This window comes from Melospiza melodia, chromosome 11 (genome assembly GCF_035770615.1).
Source record: "Melospiza melodia melodia isolate bMelMel2 chromosome 11, bMelMel2.pri, whole genome shotgun sequence".
Lineage (NCBI taxonomy): Eukaryota > Metazoa > Chordata > Aves > Passeriformes > Passerellidae > Melospiza > Melospiza melodia.
The window spans coordinates 30,064,087-30,088,334 of record NC_086204.1 but is presented as its reverse complement, the minus strand read 5'-3'; the positions used below and the strand labels follow the sequence as shown (position 1 = coordinate 30,088,334).

General features: G+C 46.3%; 1 protein-coding gene across 1 annotated transcript in view; it reads right to left on the bottom strand.

The window, feature by feature from the left end:
* Positions 1-24,180, bottom strand: part of RAVER2 (ribonucleoprotein, PTB binding 2) — a 30,184-nt gene extending 6,004 nt beyond the window's left edge. The window contains 13 exon segments of the mRNA XM_063165127.1: positions 1,040-1,247; positions 2,435-2,497; positions 2,500-2,545; positions 2,777-2,797; positions 2,799-2,882; positions 5,458-5,493; positions 5,496-5,545; positions 6,403-6,529; positions 7,905-7,999; positions 8,002-8,095; positions 13,121-13,590; positions 14,932-14,998; positions 24,025-24,180. Of these exon segments, the coding sequence (XP_063021197.1) occupies positions 1,040-1,247; positions 2,435-2,497; positions 2,500-2,545; positions 2,777-2,797; positions 2,799-2,882; positions 5,458-5,493; positions 5,496-5,545; positions 6,403-6,529; positions 7,905-7,999; positions 8,002-8,095; positions 13,121-13,590; positions 14,932-14,998; positions 24,025-24,180 (1,517 nt within the window).
* Between the last annotated feature and the right edge of the window lie 68 nt (positions 24,181-24,248).

Genomic DNA, 24,248 nt, shown 5'->3' with positions numbered 1-24,248 from the left:
ACCACCAAGGAGAGACAGCATTGTTCTGTCCCCATCAACACCAGTGCTGAGAGCTCCACGTGTCCCCAGGATGCTCCTGGGAGCAAGGGAATTGAACAGGGGGGACACAGGAGGGGTTTAAAATAAAGGGAATTGTACAGGGGGGACACAGGAGGGGTTAAAATAAAGGGAATTGTACAGGGGGGACACAGGAGGGGTTAAAATAAGGGAATTGAACGGGGGGGGGGACACAGGAGGGGTTAAAATAAAGGGAATTGAACAGGGGGGACACAGGAGGGGTTAAAATAAAGGGAATTGTACAGGGGGGACACAGGAGGGGTTAAAGGAAAGGAGGAGGAAGGTGAGGGAAGGGGGAGAGGAGAGAAGGAGGGGAAAAGAAGGGAGGAAGGAAGTGGCGGAAGGACGAAGGGAAAGGAAAGGAAAGGAAAGGAAAGGAAAGGAAAGGAAAGGAAAGGAAAGGAAAGGAAAAGGAAAGGAAAGGAGGAAAGGAAAGGAAAGGAAAGGAAAAGGAAAGGAAGGAAAAGGAAAGGAAAGGAAAGGAAAGGAAAGGAAAGGAAAGGAAAGGAAAGGAAAGGAAAGGAAGAGGAAAGGAAAGGAAAGGAAAAGGAAAGGAAAGGAAAAGGAAAGGAAAGGAAAGGAAAGGAAAGGAAAAGGAAAGGAAAGGAAAGGAAAGGAAAGGAAAGGAAAGGAAAGGAAAGGAAAGGAAAGGAAGAAAGGGGAGAGGATGGAGAGGGAGAGAAGAAGACGGGAGAGGGAGAGGGGAGAGGGAGAGGGAGAGGGGAAGAGAAGAGAAGAGAAGAGAAGAGAAGAGAAGAGAAGAGAAGAGAAGAGAAGAGAAGAGAAGAGAAGAGAAGAGAAGAGAAGAGAGAAGAGAAGAGAAGAGAAGAGAAGAGAAGAGAAGAGAAGAGAAGAGAAGAGAAGAGAGAGAAGAGAAGAGAAGAGAAGAGAAGAGAAGAGAAGAGAAGAGAAGAGAAGAGAAGAGAAGAGAAGAGAAGAGAAGAGAAGAGAAGAGAGCAGTGTGTGTGCAGCACGCCCTTACCGCGATGCCGGGCTCGCAGCCCTTGCCCTGCCCCGCAGCCTTGGCGGGCCGTGGCAGCGCCCCGGGGCAGGCCCGGGCAGGGCCGCAGCGAAGGGCGGAGCTGGCTCGGCTTTGTCCGCGGCGGCGGCGTTGGGCCCGGGCAGGGCCTGTCCGACCATGTGCTGGTTTGGGAAGAATGGCAGCATGCCCATCCCCGCTGCTGCTGCTGCTGCTGGAATGGGAGCGGGGTTAGATGCTGCAGGCAGCCATAAATGGAGAAACTTTGCTGTACGTGGGATTTATTACACAGGGTTTGTTGTGGGGTTAACGAGGGTGGAGGAGAACAATTCCAGATCTACTGCACTGCTTTTTGTTCCTTCCCCATCCCACAGGCAAACAGCTCCATTTCAAGCTGATTCAATAAAACTCTGACTTTTCTAAACATTCCCTGTGATAACTTTCTTAGTGCTTCCTGGCATTTTCAAAGAAAAACTGGGAACAACAATCCTGAGGAATGCTGGATGAGAGCACAGGGGGAAACCCACCTCAGCTGGCTTTGGGAAGAATTTCTTTCACTGAAAACTGGAAATGTTCTCCAAAATGACAACCTGGGTATTTGGAGGAGCTTTCTGCCCTCCCTGGATGCCTTTTCCCTGCTCCTGGTCACTGCCATGGCTCAGAGCAAGGCCAGGATTGCAGAGCACAGGGAGGAGTGGAGGAAACAAGAGCAGAAAATCCTGCAAATGGTTTGGGCTGGAAGCGACCTTAAGGATCATCCATTGCCATGGCAGGACCCCTCCCACTGTCCCAGGGTGTCCAACCTGGCCTGGGACACTGCAGGGATCCAGGGGCAGCCACAGCTGCTCTGGGAATTCCATTCCTCCCTCTCAATCACAAGTTCCTTCCCAATATCTCACCTAAATCCCCCCTTTTCCAGCTGAAATCCATTCCCTGTGTGCTGTCCCTCCATCCCTGTCCCCAGCCCCTCTGCAGCTCTCCTGGAGCCCCTTCAGGCCCTGCCAGGGGCTCTGGGCTCTCCCTGGAGCCTTTTCCTCTCCAGGGGAGCACCCCAGGATCCAACTGATCCTTCCTCATAAATATTGAGGGCATCAGTGGCACAGAAATTTGCATTCCAATTGACACCTGTCACAGACTGGCTGCTAAAACTCATTTCTTAATAAAATGAAGGCAAAGAGCAAATTTGTGGTGCCTCTCCAGCAACTCCCATTTACCCGCTTGGAAAAACCCCCAAAAATGCCACCTCTAAATAAAAGCATATTCCAAGTGTACCAAAAAAGGAATAACTTAGCCAGCAGAGTATTTAACCAGCTGCTTTTGCTACACAGGGAGAAATCCAGGTGCAGAATGTGAAGCTGGGCATTTCTAGTGGTGTGGGATGAATGAAATGTCATTTACACTTGAGAGCTTCTCCTCGTGCTGCCAGGCCTGAGTTCACTGCTGGCATCACCCCTATGCCAGCACTGTCTGCAGCAGCATTGCTGGAGGCTCTCCCAGCAACCCTGGTTTCTAAAAGGAAGAAGAGAAAACTGTGTAAATCATTAAAATTATCTGCTCACAGCTACTTTTTTACAACTTCCACACTCTCAACCCTCTTCAGCTCCACTGAAGGATCACAGAACCACGAATGGGTTGGGTTGGAAGGGAACTTTAAGATCACAGCACCTGGTGCTATACATGATTTATTTTAGGGATGATGAGGGTGCTCAGGGAGAGGCAGAGCTGCAGGGATGGCCTTACACTGTTTGCCTGCATGTTCTCACATCTTCAGCAGCTGCTGCTGGGGCAGGGGCAGGTGAGCAGGGCTCTGCAGCAGCAGGCTGGACGTGCTCCCCAGCAGTGAGCTCTGACAAAGGAGTAAAACAAGGGTTAGCTGCCAGCCACAGAAACATTTCACACAGCACTGCTTGAAGAAATTAAACATTTCGAGTTAAGGACAATAATTTCCTCCACAGAACTCATTCTGCTTCAGCCAAATACCCAGATATGTTTCCCCCACAAACAATCTACATGAAATCCTACCCCCAGAGGCATTAAAACCTGACAAATCACAGTGCCTGCACATTGGCAAGTCTATAAAATATTCACATTGCTCATTCAGAATATTCTGGATCAGTTTGCCACCAGAACTGAGCCACTGAATTAATAACTTTGGGGCACCCTCTCCAGACTCTGCACTGGTATATTCAACACTGTGAGCTCTGGCCAGCTCTGAGGCTTAAAAATAAACCTTAAAAGACATCATGATTTATGCTACAGGCCTGGAAGTGCCTGGCAGCATCATCTGCCAGTAAAATGCAGGTTATTCTATAGGTTGTTGTACTAAATAAACAGACAGGACACTGTGATCATGCCAAGTTCACCCTTGATTGTTTTTATCACCAAACCCAGGGGATGAAGAGTGCAAAGCATCTCCAAATATTTCCAAGCCCTGGCTGTGTCTGGGGGCAGGCTTGAATTCCTTAGAGAAAAAACCCTTCATGACTGAAATATGATCTTCTGGACTAAAATATGATTTTCTGGGCTCAGAAATGTGGTTTTCCAAACAAAGATGGGCCATATCTAGATCAGTTAGGCATCTATTTGAATTGTCTCAGTGATTTCCAGGAGAAATGATGCAGGCTGGTTATTGTCACCAGTGCCAGGGGCTGCTCCTTCTAAACTTGGCTCCAGCAACGAAAGCAAAGTGGTTCAATTGCAAAACTTTCAGAAACAGAAGAGTGGAAAAAATCAGTTTGGTCAGAATCCTCAGGGGAAAGGCTCTGGATTAATCAAGATTTAACAAATTGCTGGATGACTGAGGAAAACATCCCTGAGGAAGCTGAAAATGCATTATTTTGGGGCAGGATAACTTTATAATTAAAAGAAATAAAGAGAAACAAATTGAAAATCAGGATACCTCAAGCTGAAAAATTACTGTGTGAATAACTTTTCAAATCCTCTCTGTTGAACCCTTTTTAAATGATTATTTTAAAATATTTATTCTCATTCTGTTACTTCACAAAGCCCTGAATATAAAAGAGAAACCTGAGACCTGCAGGGAGCTAAACCAGCGTGACTGGGGAGGGGTTTCAGTGACAACACTGAATTTCAAAATAAACAAATAAACAAACAAATAAATAAAGCAGTGACCTGGTTCTCTGGCTTTAGAGAACACCCCAAAACAAACCACCCAAGAAGAGAAAAATGTGCCTTAGAGAAGAAATTGGATCATCAAATACTTCTAAAATTCAGGTTTGAGCTCATGAAAGCTGCCAGGAAGAGAAGGAGATGAGACTTTTAAATCTCTGGACAGAGAAAACACAGAGTTGTTTGGCTGCAGCTCTCCCAAGGCAAAAACCACTGGAAAAACCTTTGGATCATCATCAATCCCACTGTTAATTGTGGAAAACATCCCTGGCTCCAGCTGGGAGCACCAAACACTCCCAGTGCCTCCCAAGGAAGTGCAGGCTGCAGAGAGAGCAGCAGGAACTTAAACAGACCAACTGAAAATGTAATTTCAGTTTAAAAAAACCCAAATAATTATGTATATTTTTATATAGGCAAAATTAAGCAGACTTATTAAATTTAATATATTAACCTACCAGTTTTTAGAGAAAAAACAGAAGAGCTCAATATACATAACATAGGGAATATTCCTGCATTTTAGTTGGGTCTTTTTAAAGATCTCTAAGCCTGTGTTTGTCCAAAGAGCTGCAGGAATAATTGATGTCTGAAGGGATTTTATTTTTAAATGGAAATTTCTGAAATATCAGAAATAATAAGGCCAAGTGATGGACTCCAGTCCCTTGCAGGTATTTGTGTAAATCCCTACCATGAATATTAAATTCATTTTTGGCCCCTGAGAAGCAGCTGAGCTCAAGGCAGAAATTCTGGCTGTGGGTGCATTTTCTCTCTCTCAGTTTCTAGCACAAACCCATCCCAGAGATCCTTCCCATTTTCTCTCAGGAATTCTGGTGCCCATCTGGAGTTACAGGAGAATTTGGGGGATTCATCAGTAAGAAATAACATCAGCAAATCTCTGGTTTTTTATGGCACATGCAGCACATTTGGGTCCCTGCAAGCTTGAAAATGAAGCCAAGGCTGCTGAACTCATTGGTTTGAATCAGATAAACCATAAAGTCCCTCCAGGAGTGTGGATGGGCTGCTCCTAGGGAAAGGGATGTGCCAGGCTCCTTGAGAGCTCATTTAAAGAGGTTTTTCTGCCAGTAATGAGAAGTTTTGCCTACATTGTGGTGGGTTTTTAAGTCCAAAATTTAGATAAATAACTGCATTTGGACAGTTAGCACTGCCTGCTTCCCACATCTCATAGCTTTCCTTAGAGCTCCAACAAGAACACTTCATTTTAGCTTTAAATTCCTTAAAATTTTAGAATCTCTCCACAGATATCTCTTTTGATGACAGTTTTTTTTGTCACATACCTGATGAACTTTATTCAACTGCAAAAAAGGTGGCCCCCAACTGCTGAATTTATGAGGTGAGGTAAGCCTGCAGATGCTCCAAGAACTGCTTAAGAAACACACAAGAAATTAGTGAATTTTACAAATTAGGCAAGATAAAAGTCTTTAGAATTACCCTGCAGTTTTTAATTTGCTTTCAGATAATTTTCAATTGTACAAAGGTCACTGCAAGGAACAAGGGACTCTGTTTAGGTTGGGAAAGGTTATGAAACCTTTTGATGTAAAATTACAGAATGTGAGAGCTCCTCCACACCTGAGAGTTTCACTGCTGAGCTGATTGCAGGCTCAGCTTTATCTGAAGTGCTTTAATTCAGATTTAGCCAGAGTGTTTCTGCCCTGAAGTGGTCACTTCACACCCATTTCTGGGTTTCTTTGTAGCCACACTCTCAGCTCTCCCCCATCACCTGCTCCTGCTCTGAGCACTTTCACCGTTTGAACTGTGATTAATTAGGGTTTATGTTTATTCACATCCTAATTAGAACACAGAAATGTTTCTGGCTGATGCTATAATAAATACTCTGCACAGCTGTGGCAGCAGTCAAAGAATAAAGATTTACATTGGCAACAGGAGAAAGATTCAGGCTGCAAAATTCAGATCTAAAATCAAATTTAAGTTTAACCAAGCCTTGCAAAAGACATTTCTTTCTAAACCCATTTCTAAGGTGAATATTCAGAGCCTACAGAGTTCATACAAGGGTATTTGTAGGAACACTGAATTTTACCCACACACAAGAGTGTAGCAAAGCACCTCTTGCTTTTGCTTTCATAAAAGGTGAAATTACCTGCACAAACACACTGAAACAGGGTCTGCACAGATTTTAAATATTATTTCTACTTGATTACCCTGCAAGAGCCTTGCAGCACTGAGAACAGGGCTTGGTTTTGCATTATTTCAGAGCAGCTTACCAGGTTTAACAGCGTGGCCACGCAGCTGGGGCTGCAGCAGCATCTGCAGCATTGCTGGATTATTAAAACTTTTCATGATCTGCACTGGATTTGGCTCTGGAAGCAAACCTTTCCTATTGTTCCTCATCTCCAATGAAGAGAGGAAAAAGTGTCAGAAGCAACAAAAAGCAATGAATACATTTCAAACTCCAATGGCAATGTACACATTTCATCTGACACAGAAAAACCCCATTTCCTTTCCTGTTTCCTGTTTTTTTTCCCCTCAATGAAACACCTAACAAACGATTCCAACAAAATTTCAAGCACATTTCTTTTTTTCCTTTAACCCCCAGAGTTATCAGTAGAGGAGAATAAGGAATGTTGCCATGAGCACCATATCATCTTACAGAGCTGTGGCCTGAGCAGGCTGAGGAGAGGGAACTCTGCTGCCTCTCCATGTAACACTGATCACATCCAATTTTCTAGGAAACAATGTGATAAGACATGTGGGTGTAAAGAGCTTTCTTCTACCTCGAGCATGAAATGAACCTATTTCTCCTGCCTGAAATTTATCTTAAAGCCTGACAAATTTCTTGCCTCTCTGTTTGAAACCAAGTTTTAGCTCGTCCAATGACTCATTCCCAGTCACTTCTGTTTTGAGCTGGGATGATTTCTCTTACAGGAGATTACATTTAATAAATCCCAGAGCTATGTGGGTGCAACTTTGTGGGATTTTATGGATATTTATTAATCTTCTTCCTGGCCATCTTTGCTTGGGAAGGAGCCTGAACTGGGCTGATTATATGGAATTCCAGAATGGTTTGGGTTGGTTAAAGCCCTTTACCATGGGCAGGGCTCCAACAGCACTGACCCATGGAATCACAGAATTCCAGAATGGTTTGGGTTGGTTAAAGCCCTTTACCATGGGCAGGGCTCCAACAGTGCTGACCCCATGGAATCACAGAATTCCACACTGGTTTGGGTTGGTTAAAGCCCTTTACCCTGGGCAAGGCTCCCACAGCACTGACCCCATGGCTTCCCAGAATTCCAGAATGGTTTGGGTTGGTTAAAGCTCTTTACCATGGGCAGGATCCAACAGTGCTGACCCCACGGAATCCCAGAATTCCAGAATGGTTTGGGTTGGTTAAAGACCTTTACCATGGGCAAGGCTCCCACAGCACTGACCCCATGGAATCCCAGAATTCCAGACTGGTTTGGATTGGTTAAAGCCCTTTACTATGAGAAGGGCTCCAACAGTGCTGACCCATGGAATCACAGAATTCCAGAATGGTTTGGGTTGGCTAAAGCCCTTTATCATGGGCAGGAATCCATGGAATTCCAGACTGGTTTGGCTTGGGAAGGACCTTAAATCCCACACCATCCTGGCCATGGCAGGGACACCTCCCACTGTCCCAGGTGCTCCAAGCTGGCTTTGGTAAACCCCAAAAATGGTCCCCAAGCCCGACTCCTTCTCCCAGCCCAGGTGTGAGGAGCCCATCCCAAACATCCTCCAGGGATCTCACCATCCTCTGTGCTGCTATCAGGGCTGCCAGGGTGCTCCTGCCCGGGGCTCCAGGGGCACAGAAGGACACCTGGAGCCTCCTGCCGTGGATGGTGCCCCGTCCATGGCGCCCCGCACGCTCTCCGCCTGCTCCGCGCTCTCGTACTCCAGCACCGCAAAGTCCCCGCTGCCGCCGTCCTCGTCCTGGGCAAACTGCAAGGGAACAGCTCAGGAGCCAGGGAATGGGAACTGCAGCAAGGGAACAGCTCAGGAGCCAGGGAATGGAATTGCAGCAAGGGAACAGCTCAGGAGCCAGGGAATGGGAATTGCAGCAAGGGAACAGCTCAGGAGCCAGGGCAATGGGAACTGCAGCAAGGGAACAGCTCAGGAGCCAGGGAATGGGAATTGCAGCAAGGGAACAGCTCAGGAGCCAGGGAATGGGAACTGCAGCAAGGGAACAGCTCAGGAGCCAGGCAATGGGAATTGCAGCAAGGGAACAGCTCAGGAGCCAGGCAATGGGAATTGCAGCAAGGGAACAGCTCAGGAGCCAGGGAATGGGAATTGCAGCAATGGAACAGCTCCAGAGCCCATGGAAAATGGGAATTGCAGCAATGGAACAGCTCCAGAGCCAGGGAATGGGAATTGCAGGAGTAAAAACAGCTCCAGAGGCAGGGAATGGGAATTGCAGGAGTAAAGCAGCTCCAGAGCCAGGGAATGGGAATTGCAGCAAGGGAACAGCTCCAGAGCCCATGGAAAATGGGAATTCCAGCAATAAAACAGCTCCAGAGCCCATGGAAAATGGGAATTGCAGCAAGGGAACAGATCCAGAACCAGGGAATGGGAATTCCAGCAAGGAACAGCTCCAGAGCCAGGGGAATGGGAATTGCAGCAATAAAACAGATCCAGAGCCCATGGAAAATGGGAATTGCAGCAAAGGAACAGCTCCAGAGCCAGGGAATGGGAATTGCAGCAATAAAACAGCTCCAGAGCCCAGGGAATGGGAATTGCAGCAAGGGAACAGCTCCAGAGGCCCATGGAAAATGGAATTGCAGCAATAAAAACCGCTCCAGAGGCAGGGAAATGGGAATTCCAGCAATGGAAACAGCCTCCAGAGCCAGGGAATGGAATTGCAGGAGTAAAACATCTCCAGAGCCCATGGGAAAATGGGAATTGCAGCAATGGAACAGTGCTCCAGAGCCCATGGGAAAATGGGAATTGCAGCAATGGAACAGCTCCCAGACCAGGGAATGGGAATTCCAGGAGTAAAACAGCTCCAGAGGCAGGGAAATGGGAATTGCAGAGTAAAACAGCTTCCTGAGCCAGGGGAATGGAATTGCAGGAGTAAAACAGCTCCAGAGGCAGGAATGGAATTGCAGGAGTAAAACAGCTCCTGAGCCAGGGGAATGGAATTGCAAGAGTAAAGCAGCTCCAGAGCCCATGGAAAATGGGAGAATTGCAGCAATGGAACAGCTCCAGAGGCAGGGAATGTAATTCCTGCAATAGAACATCTCCAGAGGCAGGGGAAGGGGAATTGCAGCAATGAACAGCTCAGAGCCCAGGGAATGGGAATTCCAGGAGTATAAAACAGCTCCAGAGGCAGGGAATGGGAATTGCAAGAGTAAAGCAGCTCCAGAGCCAGGGAAATGGGAATTGCAGCAAAGGAACAGCTCCAGAGCCCAGGGAAATGGGAATTGCAGCAAAGGAAAAGCTCCAGAGGCAGGGAATGGCAAGTCCAGCAATAACAGGTCCTAGCACTCCATGGAAAATGGGAATTCCAGCAACAACAAATCTTGTGGAAAATGGGAATTCCAGCAGTAACAGCTCCCAGCCCCCATGGAAAATGGAATTCCAGCAGCTGCCCTGCAATATTGCACCTGTCCCTTGCAAGATCCTGCACAGCTGACACAACCAAGGTCAGCATTTCCCCCAAATGATGAGGTTGTTTTCTATAAACACTGGAAATAAGTTGGAAATCACATCTTCATCTATTGGCACTCATGTTTACAGTCTCATGGTTACCTCTCCATGTTATCTGCTCATCCCTTCCATTATCTCCTCCATTCCCACCTCCACTTCCATCCCACCTCAGCCATGGAGTGCATTTATCACACACTCAAACAACAAAGCAGCAATGAGAAGCAAACTGTAAATACAGCTGATGCTACAGCAGTTTTGTTTTTGCAGGGTAATTATAAACTCGTTCTTCTTCACTTTTTTTCAGGCTGCCATATTCCAAGTGCTGCTCACCAGGGTGCATGACAGCTGCTGAAACATGCAACAAGCAAATTCCAGCAGGATCTGGTGCCTTTTGGGAGCAGGGGAAGGCTGTGCCTGTGGGGAATGCCAAGAGAAGATGCCAGACTGATCAATCAAGCAGACTGGAAAAGGCTTACGTGGCAAACACTGCCTGGCCTTTGTGTGCAGACTTTGGGAGAGAATGAGCAGATTTAAATCAAACAAAAAAACAGGCTGGGAAGGGAGGGATGAAGCTTAGGCAAAAATCTCCAGTGCCCAGATGAATGGGGATGATAAACTGATACCAGCTCTGGTGTGGAAGAGACAAAACCTCCTCCAGATTGCACTGGGTAAAAACAAGCTCAGCCCCACAAACTCCCCTGGACAACTGAAATATAAATGTCAAAGATTTGGAAGAAAAAGAGGGTGGTCAGAGCTTTACTGCCTGGCCTCTGGGCACAGCTCTGCAGAACAGATATTTCATACATAAACACATTTTATTTTCCTATTTTATTTTGATACCAGTTTAGCAAAGACCTGAGGTACTGCTGAAAAGAAGGGATTGAAGCTATGGAACATTTGTATTTTTAGTTTCAGCTGCAATGAAACACAGTTCAAAAACTCCCCTAACATGTCCCAAGTGCAGCCACCAATATCCTTGCAAAGAATTCAGGAACTTTTCAACTCCTCAAGTAAACAGCTACTGAAAAAAGCTCTCTACTCCTCTCCAGATCAGGCTGGAGACCTTTTAGTGACAATTTAAAGTTGACAGAAGAAAGCAATGAGGTTTTCTGGTCCATTTTGTTGAAACAAAGGACAAAACACATTTTTCCCAATATCCATGTGCAAGTATTTAGCTTCAGCTCCTCCTGACAGAACATTTCTGTTGTCAGTAGAGGAGAAATCAAAATGATTTTAAAAAAAAAGGTAACTTTGCAATAAAATGAAAAACCCAAAGTTTATTTCATGAGTTCAGGTAAGAATTTTGGGATTGTGATGAAATATTGCATGAGCTCCCAGCAGAACTAAGGCATGGCAGCACCACAAGAGCTGCATTAAAGTTTCCAAAAAAACCCAACTTTTCTCAGTCATTCTCTGTAGAAATTCTCCCCTAACTGAGGTTTCTGCTTCCCTGTTCTCTCAGTTTTTCTGTCTCTACCAATCACATCCCCCTCTTTGCTTTTTCCACCTTTTCTTGGGTCTTCCTCCTCCTTTCTTTGCCCTCAATTTTCAGGCTGTCTCACTCATAAACCCCTAATTAATTAGCATCCATTCTCTTCCCTTTTTCACCTATCAAATCTGAACTATTTCTTTTCCTACCTCCACCCTCCTGTATTTTATAGGAACTGACCTAATGCAGACACTCTCCTCACGCACACCAAGTATTACCCAAGATTTATTATGATTTAAAAGGTAAAAAGTCAATTTTTGAGTGCTTCTAACTGCCAGTCAGTGAAACCCATCTTTCCCCAAGAAGTCTGTTGTTCTTTGAAGCTCAGAATTTTTAAAGGATGGTGAAAAATTGGTGGGGGAGCTGATAACAACCCCAGATTATCTGACAGCTGGGGAAAAAAAAAAAAAGCCCTGAAGGAAAAGACTTTAAAGGATCAATCTGTTGAGCTAATGAAACAAAGATTGGGCAGGAGACTTGAGTCCAGCACTTAATACCTTCTTACAGGAGGAAAATAATGGGAGCTAAAACTCCTTAGTTCAGGCATCAGTGAGGTGAGGCTGAAGGCAGACACATTCCCAGGCTCCAGACCAAAACAGGCAGGAATGGGAAGAGTTAATTCCAGTTTATTCATCTCCTGGTGGATCTGGATCAGGCAAGTGTGAGGATTTCCTGTGGCCAGGTACAGATTGCAGGGGCTGGAAAGAGCCCTAAGGAAGGGAAAGCCTGCAGGAGGTCAGGCTGCAGATCCTGACGGATTTCTGCTCCCTGGGCTGGGAATCTGGGTGCTCATCCCTCAGGCTGAGCCCTGAGCAGCCTTTCAGAGACTCAAGGGACAAACCCAACACAAAACCAGCCCTGCCACTGAAATCTGTGTGACTACAAGGAAAGGTTTCCTTCTAGTGCTTGTTTATGATGGTCTATCTGTGCCACTTTGATTTGTGGCCTCTTCTCACAAGTCATGGGGATGAGAAGGAAACCTCTGCAAGGATCCACCACCTCTGTGCTTCCCAGCTTTCCACAGGATGTGGCACTTCCATCCCTGACAACAGCCAAGAACCCAAGCCTTCCTCAGTGAGGGAAAAACATGTTAAATACTAATATATTAATTATATGATGTATTTTGCATCATCTGAACTGTTGCACTTGTGGTATCCATACACTCTGGCCGTCTTTGAGCAGTAAAACTTTCAGTAATATTTACTTTAAAAGCTCTCAAAAACCAAATTATTTTCAATAAATGATATAGAGGGATGTCCTCCAAACATTTTGCTGGCATTTCACTGGAGTGGTGATATCCTGCAGAATTCCCAGAACCATGGATCACACTGCACTCCCAGAGCACTGCTGGAATGATATCCTACAGCATTCCCAGAATTCCCAGAGAACATGGATCACAGTGCTCACCCAGAGCAGTTCAGGAGTGATATCCTTCAGAAATCCCAGAATTCCCAGAGAACATGGATCACAGTGCTCACCCAGAGCAGTTCAGGAGTGATATCCTTCAGAAATCCCAGAATTCCCACAGAACATGGATCACACTGCTCACCCAGAGCAGTTCAGCATCACTGCTGGGGTGATATCATATCCTGCAGAAATCCCAGAATTCCCAGAGAACATGGATACACTGCACACCCAGAGCAGTTCAGCATCACTGCTCCCATCACTGTGCAGATAGCACAACAGTTGATAGGAAAAATAATAGGAAAATAAAAATAAATAAGAAAAATAGGAAATTAAATAGGAAAAATAAACTGGAAGACAGCAAGAGTGAAGTGAGGCAATGCTGCAATCCCAGCCCTGGTTTTCCATCAGACAGGAAGCCAGCCTACCTGGCAGAAGACAGGTTTGTACTTCAGGGAGAAAGCCTGGAGCAGCTCCTTGGAATCGGCGCAGTCTTTTTGCAGTTTATCCACACAAAGGCACTTGGAGTGAATGAGGTTTGTGGTGAGCTGGTTCACATCCATCCACTGTGCAAACAGAGTGCTCTCCTCCAGCTGCTTGCCCAGGAGCTCCAGCCTGGCCTTGGCAGCAGAGTCCTTCTTCATGTACTCCACGAAGCCGTAGCCCTTGGAGCGGCCGGTGAGCTCGCTGTACACCAGGAAACAGCGCTCCACATTGCCATAGGCACGCACCAGTTCCTCAAACTCCTCCATGCCCAGGGAAGGGGGCAGGTTGGTGATGCACAGCAGAGCATCCGTGGGCTGCAGCTGCACCGAGATCTCCTTGCCACGCAGGCAGTGCTGGTGGAACCTCCTGATGGCGCTCTGCGCCTGCTCCCCGTTCAGCAGCGTGACAAACGCTGCAGGAGAGAGCACGGGGACATCAGCCACCCCATGGGCTGCAGCCACACCTTCCCTGCCCTGGAACCACAGATTCACCCAAAGATCCAACAGGAAAATGTATCTGTTACACACAATACCTAAAATCTCAATTGAACATCATGAGTAATTAACTCGGTGACTGTGCTGTGATGCTCACAACTTCACCACTTGGAACCCAACCAATTCTGTATCTGGGGAACAAAATTAAATATTCTACCAGCAGACTGTTCTTTACTAGACTAAATATTATACTAGCAGACCTCTCCCTCCCCTGGAACCACAGATTCACCCAAAGATCCAACAGGTAAATGTATCTGTTACAGACAATACCTAAAATCTCAATTGAACATCATGAGCAGTAATTAACTTGGTGACTACACTGTGACGCTCACAACTTCACTACTTGTAACCCAGTAACACAGTTCTGTATCTGGGGAACAAAATTAAATATTCTACTAGCAGACTGTTCTTTACTAGATTAAATATTATACTAGCAGACCTCTCCCTCCCCTGGAACCACAGATTCACCCCAAAGATCCAACAAATAAATATATCTATTATAGATAATACCTAAAATCTGTTCAATTATCAATTGAACATCATGAGCAATTACCTCAAAAAGTGACTATGTTGTAATGCTCACAACTTCACTACCTGGAACCCAACCAATTCTGTATCTGGGGAACAAAATTAAATATTCTACTAGCAGACTGCTCTTTACCAAATTAAACATTCTACTAGCAGACTGTTCTTTGCTAAATTAAATATTCCACTGAAGTGGAATACACACATCACAGATTCCATGGAATCTCTTTGATGACAACATCCACAAGTTCTCCCTTTGGGGTTAACAGATCTTTTTTTGTGCTCCTCAAGCAGGGTCACGCAGATGGGGTCCCAGGATCCCAAGGGATGGGGATCTCTCTGGACACCCTGCAACAGTGCTGGGTGACCCTGGCAGGGCAGAAGTGTTCCCTGATGTGAGCAAACTGCAAATGCAGCTGGGGCTGGGCAGGTTTTCCTCTCAGGCACCTGGGGTTTGTCCCAAGAGAGGCCTCAGGGCCAGTTTTCCAAAGGAATTCAGCCAGCTGGGGTCAGCTCTGTCCCAAAGGGACATTCACTGAGGAATGCTCCTGAGAGAGACCAGAAGGGACCAAAAATCAGATCAACACCACAAAGTTTCCAGCTTTCACTGGCTTCAGTAGCAGGTGACAAAAAAGGCACTGAGGGAGCCAGACAAGCTGTGACAGTCCACGATGTCACACACAGCACTTGATGTCCTTCACAGAATTGAAACAAATGAAGTTTGAAGTTCTCACCTGTTCTTTTATTCCTGTCCACATAACAGTACTTGATTTCATAATCTTTAAACAAGTCATGGATTTCCTGCAAGGGAAGAGTACAAATACCATCACATAAATAAGTCCCCAAACCAAGCAAGTGGATAAATTCATCCTCATTTCAAACAAAACCAAAATCTTTCCCAACAAACAGAAAATTTCACCATAGAAACACTATCAAATATTTGTTTTTAAAGGAGTTGGTTACACATTGCTGCAGCAATGTTTTAATCTCCCATAAAAAACTGGCCTGCAGAATTTGATTAATTTGCTTTTCATTCTCTGGGGTGACATAAACACAAAAGGCTGTCCTGTAACTGCCTTTTGATAAAGACAAATAACATCACAGCTCATTAAATAGCAAAACCCTCTCCATTTCTCTGAAGTACAACTGGCATAGCTAAAATGCCACATGGACAAGGAACACTGGCAGCATCACATCACCAAACTCACTGAGGGCACAATGCTGCCCCAAAACCCAACAGTTGCTTTGGTGTCCTGCTCAAGTTCACTTTAATAGATTTTCACCCTTAATAATGGATATTCTTTCACCCAGCAGATAACTGTGGCCAGAGCACCCCCTGGAAAGTATCCTCTATCAATTACTGCACAGCTGCTCAACAGAGAATCAACCCCAAGAGTGTTACTTGCTCCCACTAATTAATGGGAAGAGAGGAGGGGTGGCTGAGAGCAAGTCTAAGAGGAGTTTGCTACAGCTATCTCCAAAAAACCAAGGTGCACATCCCCCAAAAACCCCAAAAATTATTGTCAGTTCAGGGATGAGAAAGCAGAGCTGAGCACTCACCATCCCAAGGAAAAACCAGGAGTAATAACCTGGATATTTACATTATTTTAGCTGGACAAATCCCATACACAAGAGTGCAAGGTGATTTCTGCAAGCAAAACAATCAAGCAGCTTTGTCTGAAAGTTTAATTGCAGCTGATTTCCAGCAGCTGAGTGGAGCTGCCAGTTTGTTAATTCAATATATGGAGCCTAAAGGTTAATTGGGCTCTCTGTGAGGGGTATCAGGTGCACACCTTTTAGTCAGGAGAGCACCAATCTCTGGTTTCACTGTTTAACAGCTGTCAAATACTGCATTAATAAAATATGGCAGCATTTCTGCAGCCACCACACGTCCTCAAAGAAGGTGTGATAAGGATGGGGTTTCTGAAATGCAAGATATGCCCAGAATTCCAGCCAGGCAGGGGATCTGAGTGTGGACACCTCTCAAACAACAATGAGATGGTTCTGCCTCAGACACAAGAGACTGAGAAGACACTTTCTGTACACTTCTGGCAGCTCTGTTGTGCTGTGCCCCTGAAGAATCCAAAAAATTGTTTCTGTCCCACTCAGCAAAAGAGGGACATATTTGCCCTTTTGATTTCCTGTATTATTCTACAAGAGCACCACTGCAAGTTTTCTATGATGATTAGGTAGCAGGAAGTCGGATTTCAAACAGCTCTGAACACTCTTTTGAAAGTCATCTGTGTATCAGATGATTCCACATGATTCCCCTGAAACTTTGAGAGGAAAACAGCCCCTACTGAACAGGTCTTAGGGGGATAATTATGAGATGACATATAAAAACCGATGAGAATGTAAGGGAGATTTAAAATAAAGCCTGATTTAAGCACAGAAATCTGGTAAAGGTTTTAACACCAACTCCCACAGGGGGCTGCAAACACTGCCAGGTTTGTGCAAAGGGCTCTTCCAGGAAGGTTCTGGTTCTTGTGGGCTCCTGGCAGGGCTGAGACCTTCACCTGTGGAGCTGGGGTTGGGCATTGTTTCAGTGAAAGCATTTCTCACATAAACACATTTTGTGAGGAATTACAAAGATCAAACACACCCTGCCAACTCCAGGGAAACGTGTACTCCTTTCCATTAAACAGCTGTAAATATCTGCGTGCTACACTGAGATTTCTCTGCTTGCTAAGCCAGGCACCTCTCTAAACTTCACCTCCAGCATCTCCCAGCACTCAGGTCTGGTGGAAAAGAAGGAACAGAGCTCCCATTGTGCTGCTGTTCCCAGTTTCACTCCCCACAGCTCAGGGCAGAAGTGTCAGGAAGCAATGGCAACGACAGCTCTCCTGGTGCTCCAAGCAGCTCCCCAGGCCTGGCCAGGAGGGAATGCTTGCTCTGGAGAAGGGGTCAGCCAAGGCAGGTGGATCCTCTGCAGCTCCCCAGGCCTGGCCAGGAGGGAATGTTTGCTCTGGAGAAGGGGTCAGCCAAGGCAGGTGGATCCTCTGCAGCCCTCCAGGGGCAGGAGGGAATGTTTGCTCTGGGGTCAGCCAAGGCAGGTAGATCTCTGCTGTGACCCCGCTCACTTGTGAGGAATGTAAGCACGGGGATGTTTCCGTGAGAACGGCACAAACAAACAGCAGCTGCTGCTCCCACTGCTGCTGCTCGCTCCTGTTCTGCTGTGAGGTTCTGACTGAAATTCAGCCCTAGCAGGCAGTTTTACAGCCCCTCCTACTTTGTACTGTTATGGCACATTTTATTGTCAATGGGTTGCTCCTTCCCCTCCGTGTTGTCACTTCTGCCCGAGGTGTCCACGCCCCCAAAGACCTTTCCCTGTTCCTCCTCCCACTGAACACCAATCCCTCCCCAAGCCTGCCCCTTTCTCTAGAAACTTCTCCATCCATTTTGTATCCTTCGAGGCCCCATTGGTTTGTTGAAGTTGTTCTCCTCCCCTGTAATCCCCTCTTGGTTTAAACATTGTATTCCCTGCCTGTGTTCCACCCCCAGCTTCTCCCAGTTGGTTACCCAAACCATTCCAGGATTTTGTGCTCCTGGAACAGAAATATAACCAATATATAGAAATAACAGAAGATAGATAGATAGATAGATAGATAGATAGATAGATAGATAGATAGATAGATAGATAGATAGATAGATAGATAGATAGACAGAGATATATAGAATATATAGAAAATAACAGAAATATAACCAATATATAGAAATAACAGAATGGATAGACAGATAGATGTAGATATACAGAATATATAGAAAATAACAGAAATATAACCAATATATAGAAATAAGATAGATAGATAGATAGATAAATAGATAGACAGACAGACAGATAGATAGATAGAGATATATAGAATATATAGAAAATAACAGAAATATAACCAATATATAGAAATAACAGAATGGATAGACAGATAGATGTAGATATACAGAATACATAGAAAATAACAGAAATATAACCATTAAAGCATAGCCACTCTACAGCCCCTTAAAACTTTTAAAGCAGATAATCTTGTCATCAATACAAATTAAAATTGTAATTAGGAAATAATTGGTTATACGTGCAAATTAGCAGGAAAAGCAAAATCAAATCTAATAAAGGGAGTTTAAGAGAAATCACCCTTTATCCTTTAAAGAAGTGTATTATTTACTATTGTAAATGTGGCCATGAAATACCACAGTTCTTGCCCTGTCCTCTCTTGGGTAGAAAAACTGGCAACCTGAGTTTTCAGCTTTTATTATCAATTTGAGATCTGCACCTCAAACTTTGTGTTTAGGACCTGCATTGTTTTAAACACAAATTAGAAAGGGACTCATTCACAGGCACATTTATCAAATTAGCAAAGCTCAGTGGTTTATTTCTAATTAAGGCAGCTTGTCCTACCCAGACTGTCACAGTGTAAGGGAAAAGTACCCAAGAAATTCTCAGTACTCACCTGGAACAATACATAAGATATAAATAATAATGTATATAAAGCACACAAATGTATATACAGCACACCAAATCTAAGCACTGTTCTCTCTCTGGAAACAAAACTAGACTTGATATGAAATGTAATAATTGTGCTGTTCTGGCAAGAGAATATTTAACAATTCTGAGGGTGCCTGGCCAGATGTCTGCAGTGAGCTTTAGGGAAGTCTCCAATATAAACACTCTCCAAGCCTGGTCCATAACTTGGCTCTCACTGAGCAGCTGAAGGCCTGAACTTCACATGAATATCCTTGAAATGAGAATCAATTAAGTTTAAAGTAGTTACTTGGCTAAGCAAGAAGTTTTAAATCATCTCCCAGCTGAAAAAGGCTTTGTTCCATTTGTGCAGGCAGGGTAGGAAAATGAGAGCTTCTCAGAAAAAAAGCTTTGCATTTACAAAATGATATAACAGGGTGTTCGTTTGATTCAGATTTTTGATTCAGATGCTAAATATGTGAGTTCATGACATGACACATGGATTTCACTGCAGATATTAAATAAATCAGTAGTAAAGAAGAAAATTTGGACACAGTTTAAATAATATAAAGGCAAAACCCAGAGCTGTGCTGGAGAGCAAGTGCAGCACTCAGCACCAACAAGAGGTTAATAAAAAACAAAAGGACTGATGCAAAGTGCAATTTTGACCATCAGAGATCAGAGAGGTAGGAGGGCCTCAAAATGTCATTAATTGCTGGATCAATCCCCTAAAAAGTTCCATTTCAGACACTGGGCTCACCACAGCTCTTCCCTCCCAGTTCCCAGGTGGTTTGCAGCGCTGAGGTAAGGAGTTCTCAAGGAGCAAGGCTGGAGGCTCAGGGCTCAAAGCCGCCAGAACAGCGAGCACTGAGGAGCGTCCCAAAGCTCCTGCCCAGCTCATTCCCTCTTCACCTCCACAATCCCAAACCAGGAACCCTGAAATGCATTCATTCCAGGCCATAAACTGCTTTTGGGGCAAACCTCTGTGTTTGGGAATTGATTCTCACTTTTGTAAGATCAGAGCCCTCAAAGATCTTAGTGAAGTAATGTAAAGAAATGTGAAGACAGGAAAACAACAATTTCTCATGGAATGAAAGACTTTTTCCTCTGATCTTCCAGAGATTTTTGGGAGTGTTGCTAAGAGGATCTTTATGGGACTGGAAATTAATTCCATCACCCTGGGTATACTGGATGGTGTGAGAGCTAAATGAAAGAGGGAAAAGACATAGAAAGAAGTAACTTGAGAGAGCAAGAGCTCAAAGCAAAAGCAAAGTAATAAAGAAAAATTTAAAATTCCATCTTAAGGCATGAGAGCAGCTCCCTCTCCACAATGTGCCTTTCATGTTCAGGCAGTGTGACAGAGGAGGAATGAGAACACAAAGGCCCCTCTACTTAAAGCTCTGGCATCCAACAGATTGGAGAGAGCACTTCCTCAAACCATCACACCTCATTAGAGGCTTTCCATCTAACAGGGAAAATTATGGCTAATCCAGGGAGAAAGGGGGGAAAATGCCACAACCCCACCAGAAACAGCACCATGCTAAGCAGGGATTTGGCTTTTGACCAGGAACACACAGCAGAGAGAAAACTGAATGGGTCCATGAGGTTCCAAAATGCCAAATAAATCCCTGTCCCAGGTGGACTGCAGCAGGTTTGGATCAACATCTCCGTGCTTCATTGTTCTCTGATTCTGTCCCACCCCAGAACCACGGGGTGTAAAAATAATTACCCAGCCCTACTTGCTGCATGTTCTACATTAAAGTAGAGCATCCCCTCCACCAGATTTATTTTGCAGAGCTGCAACATGCTTGCATTTAGGGATAATCAACACAATCAACACAAAAACGGTTGGCAGCAATTGCATCTTCCATAGCATCTTCTCTGCAAAAAGGGGAAGCAAAAAGCCAACAGCCCTTGCTGGGCAGCTGATCTTGGCACAGAACACTGGAGATCTGGCTACAAATTAATTATTAATTATTACAATTCATATTAGTTTTATTAGTGTTATACTAATTTTAGATATGTTTTATTTTGTTTCAGTAGTTAAACTGTTCTTAACTCCCAAGTTTTACTTTTGCCCTGATTCTCCCCAGCACCAGGGCAGTGAAGAAGTGAAAAAGTGGCTGTGTGGTGCTTATTTTCTGGCTGGGGTAAAACCAATACAAACTCAAAACCAAACTTCCTGTTCAGTGAGGTACAACTTCACTTCCACTCCGGTCATCCTGATGTTCTTGGCATCTCTTTAGCAGAAAAGGAGAGAAGGAGGTGGTGTTTCCTTCCCTCCCTCTGCTAGGAGCAGTGCCCCTCCTGCAGAGCACTGGGAACAGCTTTAGGATCGTTCTGGGACCTTCTGGTTGCAATTTCTGCTCTCACAACATGGCAGGGGGCCGTGTTCCTTGCTGCTGGAGCGGATGATGGATCAGGGATGTGGCTCAGGGGGATGCACACACAACAAGGCAAGCCAAGAGATCCCTGGTGCAGCGGCAGGCGGATCACGATGAAAGCCATCACCACAAGCACGCTCCCCTTAAAGTCTCCTGGCAGAGACTGCTCTGCAAGCACCAGCCTGAGCACAGCACCACATCAGAGGCTGCTAGTGCCACCAGGACAGAGCCAGTATCTGCTGCTCCTCAGAGGACTGACACCCAGGGCTGATCTTGGTGCAGAACATCCCACATCCCTGCCCTGCCCTAATGAAGCCAGTAAGTGCCTGCTGCAAGAGCACAGGACACATCCCAGTATTTGTATGACATGAAACATGAAACATCTCCTCTGGCACCAAGAACTGGAGCAGTGGGACCTGCCAAGGCAGCAGAGTGGATCCCTGCTCCGAGCACGGATCCCAGGGCAGCTCCATGCAGAGACAGGGAAGGCTCCCGTGATCCCCCAGTTCTGAATTCTGCCTGTAAGGCGCAGTCACTGCTGCAGGTATCAAAGCCCTGGAGAGTTACAGAGGCCAGCAGCAGCCTGTGGCCATTGCCGGGTCATTACCACACCACACGTTGGTATTGTGCTGGAGGAATCCCATGAGGGCGAGTTTGGGAACTAGCTGGCAGCTCTGAAGAGTTCAGCATCCACTGACTTGCCAGCTGAACAGCAAATGCAGACTCTGCCCTCAAGAGCAGGGAAGATGGAAAACAGATCTGCCACAAAAAATCCTTTCTCCATGGCTGTAGTGAGGGAATTGCCTGAAGGAACACTGATCCTGCAGGCATCTATTTGCAGGGTGAGCTCTGGTTTCTAAACCTGTTTCTGCTTCAGAAACCTCACGGCCAAGGGACATTTCTTCTGTGGCCCCAAGGGTAATTTATTTTTTTAAATTTAGTTTAACACAGGTGGGGCTCCAAAGGTAATTGAAGATTACAAGTACAATAATAAAGTTAATATGTAGCTACAACTGGCAGAGGAATCATATTCGTTATGTAACTTCATATTAATAAAATTAGTTTTTTCCTATTTTTCTGGCAAAACTGAGTATCTCCACCAATCTCTCTCTCTATCAGCAAAACAATCATTTTTCATTTCAAAACTATTTTGGTAAATCTTGGCCTCACTCTTCACTTAACAACAAATGGCAGCAAAGCCAACACCCCAACGCTCAGAGATGAACAGTTACATTTATGAAAACCTATTTTGGGAGACTTGGCTGCATTTCAGTGATGTTCATCTCCCTCTTGACAGTGAATAAAACTGGCCAGGTCAGAAACAGTTTATCTGATTTTACTTGGCTCACCAATTACTGCAAGGAGAAGACAAACCCGTGTTTACCACGGGTGTTAACTGGCAAACAAAAAAGAAGTTAAATTTCATAGTAATTTTGAAGCCAAATACACAGGTAGACTTAACATGCCTGACCACAAACTTTTCTTTCCAAAACTGCTCCAGGACAGAAACTTTCTCTCTACAGCACAATTCTTCTGCCTTTGTTACCACCACCAGCAGCTCATCAACGTTAAAAATAAAAATGACAGTTTATAAAGTGCACTTCAGGATCTGTACACGGTGTCCAGGGCAACATTAGAACCTGACACATAGGAGAAAAAGGCATCTAAGCGCTGCTTTGAAGCCCTCAAAACAAAAAGGCAAACTTCCAGAAGACTCCGTGGCTGCCAAACTTGACCTTAACGTTGGTGTTTCCCTGCAGCTCACACCGGCTGAGCAAGCACCGCCAAACCTGAGAGGTGAATTCCCACACGGGAGCCCATGCAGGGGGAGCAGCGACACACCCGGAGTGTCACAGAGTGTCACAGAGTGCTCCATCCAGGGCGAGCATCTGGTGACACACCAGCAAAGCCTCTCTGTCAACACCGCCGCTTCGTGAAGAGACGAAGATTAGCAGCGCTCGCCAAGCTGCGAGTTTGCTGTAGATCATCTCATGGGGCTGCTATCAACAGAGGTGCTGCCCAAAGCACCCTAACAAAGCTGTCAGCTCCAAACTTTTAACCTGCTAGAGCCGGGCCAGACACACCGAGAGAGAACAAAACAGCGCGAAGTGCAGCGGCCAGCTGGGCGCTGCGGCTCGGGTTACTGCGAGCGCCCCGGAGCCTCTCCAAAATGAATAGTCCCTTTCTATGCAGAAACTGAGAGTCTGCACGTGCTGCTCTCAGCCGCAGGTACTAACACCACCTGTGCTTCAGACAGGGGGGAGGCACACCATCAGCAGAGCAGAACAAAAGGCGCTGTTACTTTTCTAGTTTTTTTTTTTTTTTTTTAATACTCGTGAATCAAGTTGAGCGCTTGGAGCTGCTGAAGTGACTGTGCAGCTAAATCACCTCAGCATCTGACTCACAGCACTCGGTTGAAGAGTTCAGCGATCATCTCCTACCAACAGCAGCAATTTGAGCGGAATTTTCCTAAACCACCGTCAGACTGCGGAAAACCGCTTTCCCTCTCTACGTCTGGCTCACCTCACAACAATAATGAAAAAAAAAAAGCCAGTCTGGAAGCTTTTTCTCCCAGATTTCGCACGGAAAGCGGCTGTGCTGCAGTGCCCTACCTGTGCGCACACAGGTGCCGCCTCTCCAGCCCCGCTCCCGTTACCCGCTCACCCCACACCGAGCCCCGCTCGCTCCCTCACGGCCCGGGCCGCGACCCCGCCGTTCCCCGGGGAGTGCAGCCCGGCCAGCCCGGCGTGGCCCCCGGTGAAGGCGTGGACGGGCGAGCCGGAGCCGCTCTCCGCAGGTAACAAAGCCGCCCCACGCAGCCGGCGCCGTGAGGGGCAGCTCTGAGGGGAGGCAGCGCCCCGCGGCCGCCGAGCCCCGCGGGGGACCCGGGGCTGCCCCGCGCCTCCCTCCCCGCTGCCGGCCCCCGCCTGAGGCGCGGGCGGGAGCGCGCCACGCCGCCGGGCGGCTGCGGGCAGCGCTGGCGGCCGTACCTGGCTGCTGCTCTCGGCCGGCAGGTTCCGCAGCAGGATCTTGCGGCGATTGCCCAGCTCACGGCGGGTGCTCGCCAGCCGCCTCGCCACCTCCTCGGCGCTCAGCGGCGGCGGCTCCGCGGGCAGCGCCGCGCCGCGCTCGGCTCCCGCCGCCATCTTGCAGCGCGCCGGGGACCGCGGGGGGAGCGCGGCGCTGGGGCCGCCCCCGCCCTGCCCCGCCCGGG